A 10,723-nucleotide genomic window follows, 5' to 3' on the forward strand; every position below is an offset into this window, starting at 1 on the left:
ATTATAAGTAATATTGGTTGGTTTTCTTTAAATATGTATTGGTGCTGTTTTCTTGTAAGGTTTATTTTCACATATTTTTATGATTTGTCATGTATTTGGTCTCATTTTGAGTGTCTGTTTTGGGAAAGAGAGTTGAGCTAAAAAAAAAAAATAGTTAATTTTATTTTTCCTCTTTATTTATTGTTCACAATGTGCATATTCTTCATGTGTTTGAATTCAGCATGTTAATTACAAGCTAATGAATACAAAGCATAGTAAACTAAGTAAGATAGAGCTATAAAACATGCAATTTGGGGGTTAGAGCGAGACAAAACAACACACAAAAAAAACACCACTCTGAACATGAAAACTGAACCCAGTCCCATATGTTATCATTCTGAGATCTATAGAGTCATTTTGTTGACAAATGGATGGCACGGGCCCCTGCAGCACGTGATTTTGCTGAGCCATTTGCAGGGATGGGCAGAGTTATGGTGAGTGCTCACAGGGCAGTTCCCTGCACCAGCAGACCAAATGCTGCTGTGGAGACCATCTGCTGAGTGAAGAGCAAACAGAAAGAGTCACAGTCTGTCTCCCGAAGCCTGCATCATCTTCACATGTTCTCTGGCTTAATGTGGTTACGTGAATAAATCTGTTAAATTGCTCATGCTTTCAAAGTAAACTATGTGGTGCCACCTTCTTCTTCTTCTTCTTCTTCTCTTATAGAAGGTGGTTAGCTTGTATAAGAGGTTTAATAACTGTTATTACACCTTTGATCAGAGCGTTTTTAAGGTTGCCAGATTGCGGCTGTGCACAGGTGAGCCCTTCTTCTTGTTACAGTCACCTGGGATGGGCTTCATTCAACCCCACCTGGTTGGATAATAGATGGATGGATGGAAACAAATAAAAGTTAATTAAAATTGGCAATGATTTTCCAGCTTTTGTTTTTATCTGGAAACTATTAATCAATCAATTCAGAAACAGCTGTATTTCAACAAACTTTATTGCTCTGTTTGTCTCTGGTCGTTGCTAGTAGAAGTGTAATCTCGTAAAGTCTCGCGATGATCGCCAATAGCGTCCAGCTAATCCGTAGGAGCAACTGTTTATACTCGGCAGGTGGTGGAATTGGATCTTCGTAAGCAGAATCAAGGTCAGCAAGCTGTTTTTCCACCGTTTACATATATTTCAGGGTGAAGCTTGGTGAAAGCTTAAACCTCCCGCTGCAGCTCTGACTTCACTGCACATTGTTAAAGAAAGCAGCTATACTTTCAACAAGGCAGCAACAACTTAACAGTTACCATGCAGCGAGTGGAGGTCACTTTTTTGGTGCATGCAGCAGTGCATTGAGGAAACAAATGCAACTTTTTAACGTGAAGATCAGGACTTGTACTTTGCAGTCCAAAGGTCCCGCTCTGGTACGCACTGTAAAGTCAGCAGGGTGAATGAGTTTTTGCACACACAAATACAGTACACACACGCACGCAGTGTTGCACAGAAGTTTTACGTGGGGACTACACAACAAAGCAAGTTGCTCATACTCAGGATGTTCTTATTATTTGGCTTCACTAATCCACAACCAGGCCGAGCGGTTACGTGATTGTGGCTGTAAAACATTCAACTCGCAGGGTCAGCCCAGCTTTTCCGTGTTCTCACTGAAAGGGTGGTGTCAGCAACAGATGACCAATCGTAAACAGTGACCGGTCTACAGCGGCACATTTCTCACTCCGTGTATTCAAAAAAAAAAAAAAAAGTTTTACCTCAGGGGTCGTGGGTAATCCTCTTACAGGCAGTCTATGAGGTAATCCAAAAACCAAATAGGAGGAATTTAATCAATAACTCGGGCTTAAAGAAGCACGCCTGCTGCAGCCAAAGGCAGGTATGAAAGTGTGTGTGTGTGTGTGTGTGTGTGGGGGGGGGTGTGTGTATTCATGTGGTGTATAATTCATATTCCTTCAGCAGTCATTGGAACAAGTAAAGAACAGTTTTGGGGTACTTCATTAGGTACACCTTGCTAGTACAGTGTTTTGCTCTCAGAACTGCCTTAGTTCTTCATGGCACAGATTCAACAAGGTACTAGAAACATTCCTCAGAGGTTTTGGTCCATATTGACACGATGGCATCACACAGTTATGTCAGGGATCATTCTTTGATACTTTGTGTCCTTTCAGGTTGTGGGAAATCTTGAACACTCCTCACAGGATCATGTCTGAATTGAGTGGGAAGGTCCAGACTGTGCTCGGTCTGGTAGATCCAGACCAGCTTGGCCGCACTATGACCCACGAGCACCTGACAATGAGCTTCGAGTGCTGCTACTTCCCCCCTCCCGCAGGTGACGAGGCAGTGGCGGAGAACCCGTTTCAGATGCAGCACATGTACTGGCTGAGGCAAAACCCGTACAGCTGCCACGAGAACTTGCTCCTGAAGCAGGAGACTGGTGCTGTGCGGGACGAGCTGCTGGCTTACAGGAAAGCTGGTGGGGGGACAATAGTGGAGAATACCACCACTGGAATCGACCGGGACCTTCCCACCCTTCGCCAGCTGGCCAAGGACACCGGGGTCCACATCATTGCAGGTGCAGGGTACTACGTGGACTGCACCCACACTGAGGCCACCAAGAAAATGAGTGTGGAGAAGGTACGGCCAGTTTGTGGTGGAGTTTGTCGCATTCACCTTTGTTAGAAAGTTTTCAGCAAATGGTGTGAACTGTTTCAGTATGCGAGTGTCTCAGATTGACCACTTTATGCCTTGGAAGAATGTGTTGCATAAATTGGTTGTCCTGATTTCTTGTTAGGATTTCTTTTGTGCATTTTGATGGATTTCTGGCTAAGCTGTCCAGTTTTTTTGGTAGTGATGCACTGAGAGTCAGCATACAGTACTCATGGATATTTAGACAGTATTATCATGCTTTGGTTGTCTCCTTCAAGCCTTTTTAAAGGGAAAGGGGAAATCAGAAGATGTAATTTTAATAAGCTAACATTCAAGCTCCTCATTTTCTTGACCTTCAGCTTACAGACATAATCATCAGTGAGGTGCTTCATGGCGCTGATGGTACTGACATCCGTTGCGGTGTGATCGGTGAGATTGGCACCGGCTGGCCTATCACGGAGAGCGAAACAAAGGTGCTGAGAGCCACGGCTCACGCTCAGGCTCAGCTGGGCTGTCCTGTTATCATCCATCCTGGCAGGAATCCTGCTGCTCCAGCTGAGGTCGTTCGGATACTCCAGGAGGCCGGTGGTGACATCAGCAAAACTGTTATGTCTCACCTAGACAGGTGAGAAGTCACTAAAATAAGGTCATTTATATACAGTGACAATTAGGGTGCCATTTTCCTATTAGGCACAGTATTTCCTGTCACACATCTCCTCCCTGGCATTTAATTAGCTACTTATTCATTTCAGTATGTTAATATATTTGTACCTCAATGTGCTTTGGAAGAACAGCAGCAACAACAGTACTGTTTGGTCAGACCATTTTGAAACAAAGTGTTATTTACTGTATACATAGTAATATTTTACTTATTCTTATCAATTTTACATGTTCATGTATTCCTAAAAGTAACGCAAATGTCTAAACGAGGCTGGTGTTTTGTGCATTTTTGATACTGAAATTTAATTAGCTTATTTTTATTAATTTCCAAATTTATAATACACCAGAGAGGAGGATAAAACAGATGTAACACAAAACAAGCAGATGCCTGGCTTTCCTCAAACTTTTGCCAAACATGGACAGTTAAAGGAAAAAAACTGGACCTTGATTGCCTTCTGCTCCAGCTTCCATAATTATGATGTCCACCTAAACACATAGATACCATCATATGCCTATTTATATTGTAGCATTTGGTCAAAGCCGACACGATTAGGTTCATGATCCTGTGTTGCCAGTGACGAAATCTTGAAGAACCAATGCTGTTTGCTCCAGAGTTGGCTAGCTGCTGAATGCTTTCTTGTTCCCAGCTGTAGTTTGAGGCCAAAGTGTCTTGAGCCCCCTCTTTATATTTTGCTTCAGAGCAGCCTGACTTTTCTTGTAAGTTTTTATAATGGTCTTGAGCAATAGTTCTCCAGGCTTTCTGAAGGTTTTTCAAAGTTTTTCTTCGGACATTGGCTGCCATTTCACTCATTTTCAGCCCAGAATGGGTTTTGTTTGTTTGTTTGTTTGTTGAATCACTTAACACAGGCCTGTGATTCATTCAAGCATAAAAGATGCGCCTAACTTAAGGGATGAACAAGTGTTGTGTCTGCATATAACAGACCACTTAGCAAAGAAGTTGTATCTTTAGGCACTTTGTTAGCAGCTGTCAGAAGCCTGTTGCAAATGCATATAATTTGTTCCCATTTCTTTAGTTAATCTATAAAAAATATCAAAGGTAACACAGCTTGACAGGCATAAAATAGTGTTTTTGCTACAACAATGTGATTTCCAAAGAGCTATTAGTCAAAAACTTGGCATATCTCAGCACGGTGTGTAGTGTGTCGTTAAGAAATTTGAGGAAAGTGGATAAGTCGAGGACAAAATTAGAAGTGGGAGGCCTAAAAACTATCTACAGCAGGTGAAATAAAGCAAAAAAAAAAAAAATCAGCAAAGACCTGACACAGGGCCTGAGAGATACATCTGACCCTTCAGTTGATCCATTTTCACTGAAGCCTCATCAGAAATGGTCTCAGTGGAAGGGCAGCTGTCAATAAGATATTTTTAAGGAAGAGAAAAACGGAAAGGCTGAAGGCTGACGTATTCCAATTTCCATAAGAATTGAACTGAAAATCAGTGGCATCAGATCTTATTATGATGAATCCAGATTGTCATCAATATGTACAGAGATCAGGATTGAGGTACAACAGTGAGTTGTACCTCAAAATTGCTGGAATTATGAACAGGAAAAAATACTGTCAGATTTTGATCCACCATGCAGTATCATCCAGAAAGCATCTTAATGGCAACAGCTTTGTTGTTCACGTGAAGCGCCATGACCATCAGCTTTATTTTGCCCCTTTTTGCAGGACAATAATTGATGAAGGTGAGCTGCTTGAGTTCGCTAAGTTGGGAAGTTACTTGGAGTATGATCTGTTTGGAACGGAGATGCTGAACTATCCATATAACCTGGAAGTGGACATGCCCAGCGACAGCCAGAGAGTACAAGCGTGAGTAAAGCTTTCTTTTGTGTATGTGTGCGAGGTGTTTACTATTTTTGACATTGATGTGTCTGCACTTAAACTTTAAATGTAACCAAATCCTTCTTTAAATTCTATGAGAGAGTTCAGTAATGTAAATTCTTGTGATGTCTTTAGAGCTCAACTCCACATTAAGTGTTTTACTTTCATCATAAAGAAGAGCGGGGCTTGTAGGGGTTTTTTTTTTTTTTTTTTAAAGTAACACTAACAGACACAAATTTCCCACAACGTTAAAGGAAGGAGTGTGTCAGATAGCAGTGCTGAATCAGTTCTGCTCATATATATGTTGTCCATAAATATATAGAAGGACTTAACGATCAAGGCCCTTGGATTTTCACACCATTCTTTGCTCATGTTCAGCTTGGCGTTCCTGGTGAAGGAGGGCTATGAAGACAAGCTTTTGATGGCACATGACATCCACACCAAGAACCGCCTGACTAAGTATGGCGGCCACGGCTACTCACATATCCTGAAGAACATCGTGCCAAAGATGCTGACGAGGGGCATTTCGCAGCACCAGGTGGATAAGATCCTTATCGACAATCCTAAATGCTGGTTGACCTTCAAATAATTCAAAAATTAAAGGCATGAGGAAAGCAAATTAATCCAGAAAAGCAAAATGTCCCTCATATTTTCAAAGGGAAATAATTACAGGCTTTTGCATTTTTATAGAGGCCCTTTTAATTTAAAACATCTTTTTTAAATATTTGTGATTACACATTATTCGTTTTGTAAGCAAATAATACAAAAAGTAGCCTTGCAGGATCACAGTGCCTGTTATTGCACAAGAAAATCTTTTGGTTGTCAGTAGAAGTGTGGTTACAATCCAAGATAAAATATTACCAGGTGCTCACAAACATGGTGCTAATTGATTTTTTATTATTATTATTATTGTTTTTAATTTCAATGTCATAGCTGCTCTCTTTGTAATTGTAAGTGACATTTACGCAAACACGTTATATGGAAGGGAAATAATGATCGCATTAGTAATCTGTACGCCGCTCTGCTCTCCACACAACGTGGTTGTGTTAGATGAGTTGTCCTGTTGCCCCTCGGTGGGTGTCTGCCTGTCTATGGGAGGCTGACTGGCTGGCAGGCCTGGATGAAGGACACGTTCTCCTCTCATCTGGGAACAGGTGGCCTCACAGGGTGACTTCACCACATGATCAATGGCATGATCGCCACAGCTGACTGTGGCGCGTGAACAACTATCTAACTTTGATTAATCTTCTGAGAGGATTACAAAGTGAGACTGAGGATTTAATATCACACTACATTTTACATTTTAACTGACAGTCAGCTCTGGAGGAGTTTAATAATCAGCAAGCAGATTGATGAACGTTATATAACATATCTGTCAGTGTGGCTGTCCAGTTTTGTGACTAACCACCAGACCACCATGTTGTCCCAACCAGATGCCATGTTGACACGCAAGAAAAATGAGTTACAGTGATGAATTTGTGCTTGTGCATGGATGGCCCTTTACAGGTGTTTTTCTTTTTCTCTTGAAAGTCTCTTAATGTTGCACAGTGTTTAAAATGTCATTTTGATTAAACATGCAGAACTACAGCTTTTTCATCCAAATTTCAACAACTGTGACACGTTTTTTTTTTGTTTTTTTTTAAATAAAGCACACAAATGGTTTACCAGCACTGTAAGCAGTGTAGTTACCATGTGAATATAATATTGATACTTGAGTCATTACATTAAACTTTCCATCTACAGTCACTGGGATATGGTAACACAGGAGCTACCGTTTGTTTGAGATATCAGCAAAGTTATAAAGCACAATATTTCATTCAGGGTGCACTAGCGACACTAATCAATCTGACAAGGGTACAACTGGGTGCTGTACAAATTAAAACTGTTATTTTATTTTGTAATTACACTGTCAGCTCTTCGCTGTTGCCCAGCACAGTTTTCTTTTTGCATGACCTCCTCCACATCACTGTTGATTCTGTTGAATTATAGAAACGTTGAGCTCTGTCTCTAATAATCCAGCTGACATTGAACTGAGCACGAGCAGTGAAGCAAGCTATATGCAGAGCAGTTCTTTTTTTCTTTCTTTCCTCTCCTCTTCAGCAAAACTCCCCGTGTTTCAATCAGCGTACAACATGAAGCCGGAGAAGGTGCTGTACTTGTTGTTGTTGCCCCCGTGCGCTTTCCCGCCGTCCAGCTTAATATAAATTTCGTCCCCGGGCTCCAGATGAAGAACAACACTGTTGCTGGCGTAGTCGTAGTTCTGGTCGGCGTCTTGGGCGATGGCGCTGGCTCTCACCTGAAAGGCAAATTGGACATTTCATGTAACGGCTTTATTTTTGAAATCAGAACCGCGGACAGCTCCACAACTGGCGGCTCATCTTTACTGTATCTTAATTTCAAGCTTTAAACATCCCGCAGTAAACTTTTCTGCCCTTTGGTTATTTTGCAATGCCCAGAAAGCGTCTTTCTGTGTGGAACTTTTGCGTAAAAATTCTTAAAAAGTCCAAATTTTGGTAATCAAATTGTGTCTTGTTTTTACTGCGTACTGTAAACAAATACAAAAAATAAATGATGATTTCACAATGCTATCCTGAGTTGTCCTACCTGGTTGTTTTTACAGAGGTCAGCCCACATACTTGTTCCATCCCCGCCTCTCATCAGCACATGGTAAACAAAGAAGTAAATCCCCGGTATTGAACAGGTGAATTTTCCCGTAGAGGGATCATAGTGGTTTCCAAGGTTTGTAACGACGTCGTCAAATTTCAGTATTTCATATCCCTCGTGCTGCTTCTTTAGTCCTGCATAAAAGGCTATCTTGGGAACGGTGTTGTAAGTGGCTGCGCTGATGGCACCGTTTGGCCCATTTGCTCCAGGTGCCCCGGGTGGACCCGGAGAGCCAGGCTGCCCTCTCTCCCCGGGCGGACCAGCAGGTCCAGGTGGCCCGGGTTCGCCCACCGGACCCCTGGGACCCACCCTCCCGACGCGTCCCGGCTCTCCTTGAGGACCCTGGATGAACGTAGGAAGAGACTGAACTAGGCGGTTGTCTTTGATCGGGTTGGTTGCCTTGGCTGTAGCCGTAGCCGCGGTCCCGTGGGAGTCACACACCATTTGACAGGATCCGAGCATCTCGTAGCGGGCAGGAGTTCCGGCGGAGTTCACCACCACCGGAATCAGGACCACCAACCCCAGAACCAGCGCGACGCCACAAACACCAGTTGCGATCATCTGCGCTCTTCGGATTCGCTGTGATCTCCCGGGTGGATGGTCTTCCAGCCTGCCTGTTGAGGATATTTTCGCTGAGGGAAGAATTTGACCGGCTCCTGTATAAACCTGCAACTTTTGGAGATAATATTGTCCTTAAAATATTTGTGCGCGAAAGTAACCATCCACAACTTTTATGCCTTGCGGAATACGTTGAACTGGTTCATCTCCACTTTCACAGCGCAAGAAGACCGTCAGAAGAATTGCTCGGATGAAAACTACCGTCTGCGTTACGCAGTGGAAAATCAGCCGCACAAGTTTCTGCCTTCCACGGTGCCAAAGGAGAGAATGGACAAGAAATTAACCGTTGCTCGTTTCTGGGTTTGAAGAGTGGGAGGAGGGATGGATGGAAGTGATGGATGGGGAACAATCGGTGCATTTCTTCAGTCAAAAGAGAGAAAGGTGAACGACATGCAAACACTGATGCAACTTTGAAGCACTGAAACGTGACTATTTTATTTTATGCATTCAATTGTGAAATAAGGGAGCAACTTTGCTTTAAAAAACAAAAGGAAAAATCAACAGATATTCAATGCGGAGCGCTATGCATTACTTCTCCTATTGATTATTGTAACGTTGCATCCCACAACATTTTATCAGCGCCTATCCAAACAACTCTAAAGGTCCTCAGCATAATTAGGCCCATTTAAGACAAAAAAGCTATACCCCTTTGACACCTGGTCACACCTCAGTGGCCCCCTGTGTCCAATTTATCATTTGGAGAAAATCCATAGAGCCACTGATAGGAAGAGGGGAGTCACTAGGAGCTGGCAGTGAAGGATGACTTCGCACAGATATAGTCATGAAATGAATGCTGAGGCTTTTCAATGGGAATTGGGCTGAAGTCACTTATTAATTACCAATGGGGGATTTACCATTTGCAGCCGTTAGTTAAAAAAATCTTGTACTATTGTCTTATTAACCTAATTAAAATGGCCCCAGCAGTCTCTCAGTGCCCCATGCAGATAAAAGTTAAGCACTTTGAAGGCTTTTGCGAGAGTTGAGTGATGAAGGGCTAATTCCTGGTGAGGAGAGCAGATGATGATGTGCTCATGAATGCAGAGGATGTCACTTTGTCGATGGCACCTCACTGCCAGGTGGGAAAGATGGATCACAGAGGAAGAAAAAACACGGATAGTCCTGCTTGTTTGGGAGGAGGAAAACTTTGATTACAAATTCTATGGAATGTGTTTGTGGGATCGTCAAACTCAAACTGCCATACAAAAGCTGTTGACATGGTTAAAAATGTATATACATTTTAAATGTTCTAAAATTTGTTACTTTACAAACTTAGGTCATCACACTGTCATAGACAAAACAGTTCAAAGGTCATGTATTTATGATGTGTGTTTATATATAATATCTTCAAGTCAAAGGTTTAATTTAGATCCCCAACCCCATCCCGGCTTGTCAGTCTCTATAGAGTCCATCTGGCTTTTTATATATATTCTTAAAGTTTTATTAATAATTTTCTTTCCAAGATTTTTTTATACATTTATTCTATTTCAAAGCAACAACCATAAAGATAACTGCAGACACACATCACTGTATGTGAAAAACTACACAAATGTGTATTTTGCACAGATCTTTTCCATTTTTGGTGGGGTGGGGTGGGGTGGGGTACAAAACCAACATTCAATCATGAAACAAAGAAAACATGTGATTGCACTTAGGCCAGTCAATGTCTGGTTTTGAAGGGCATTCACAGTCCATCTGCAAAGGGAGCGAGTTAATATCCAGAATGCTGGCTGGCATGCAGGGCTGCGATGAAGGCTTTCCACTTATTTCTGTCTCAGGCCACTGAACGATAAAGGGAAACCAGGTTTTCAATGTGGCTCAAATGATTCATTTAAAATGAACCAGTTTGTCAGACTGACAACGCATCAAGGACTCCTCCGTATAAAGGAGGGAGACTGGAAGCTCTCCAACTGAACAATAATCATCCAGCTAACAGTGATGCATTTTTTGTGATTCAAGGTAAAGTTCCTATCAGTATTACATTGTATAAATGGATATTGTTCTGAGATCACTTACAGAACTAAACTACCTGAATATAATGTTGGCAGGGAATCTTCGAATTACCTGATGTTCTTTATTCAAAGGTCATAACGTGTGATATCAGACTGTAACGCAAGTAACTACAAACCTTTAAGTTTTGTGTTGGGTTTTTTTGTTGTTGTTGTTTTTAATGTTTTTAGGCAAACAATGCAAAAGGTTTTGTTTTTACTGCTGTTTGTAAATGTTTTCATCTAGGCTGCTTTATTTATTTATTTTTAGAACAGTCATAGTAACTAAATTGTCTCCTTTTGCATTGAAAAATGTGATGCGTTTAAAAA

At 41.7% G+C, this 10,723-nt stretch overlaps 2 protein-coding genes across 2 annotated transcripts; one reads left to right on the forward strand and one right to left on the reverse strand.

The window, feature by feature from the left end:
- Positions 1–1,025: 1,025 nt before the first annotated feature.
- On the forward strand, positions 1,026–5,744 carry pter (phosphotriesterase related). The gene is made up of 5 exons (XM_030751613.1): positions 1,026–1,129; positions 2,148–2,613; positions 2,985–3,250; positions 4,974–5,114; positions 5,505–5,744. The coding sequence occupies exons 2-5, from the start codon at positions 2,182–2,184 to the stop codon at positions 5,713–5,715; spliced, it is 1,050 nt and encodes a 349-aa protein (XP_030607473.1). The 5' UTR covers positions 1,026–1,129; positions 2,148–2,181; the 3' UTR covers positions 5,716–5,744.
- Positions 5,745–6,383: 639 nt separating this feature from the next.
- Positions 6,384–8,684, reverse strand: c1ql3b (complement component 1, q subcomponent-like 3b). The gene is made up of 2 exons (XM_030751614.1): positions 7,731–8,684; positions 6,384–7,422 (listed from the first exon to the last, which is right to left on the reverse strand). The coding sequence occupies exons 1-2, from the start codon at positions 8,349–8,351 to the stop codon at positions 7,243–7,245; spliced, it is 801 nt and encodes a 266-aa protein (XP_030607474.1). The 5' UTR covers positions 8,352–8,684; the 3' UTR covers positions 6,384–7,242.
- Positions 8,685–10,723: the final 2,039 nt, after the last annotated feature.

The sequence above is a fragment of the Archocentrus centrarchus genome, chromosome 17, assembly GCF_007364275.1.
Source record: "Archocentrus centrarchus isolate MPI-CPG fArcCen1 chromosome 17, fArcCen1, whole genome shotgun sequence".
Taxonomy (NCBI): domain Eukaryota; kingdom Metazoa; phylum Chordata; class Actinopteri; order Cichliformes; family Cichlidae; genus Archocentrus; species Archocentrus centrarchus.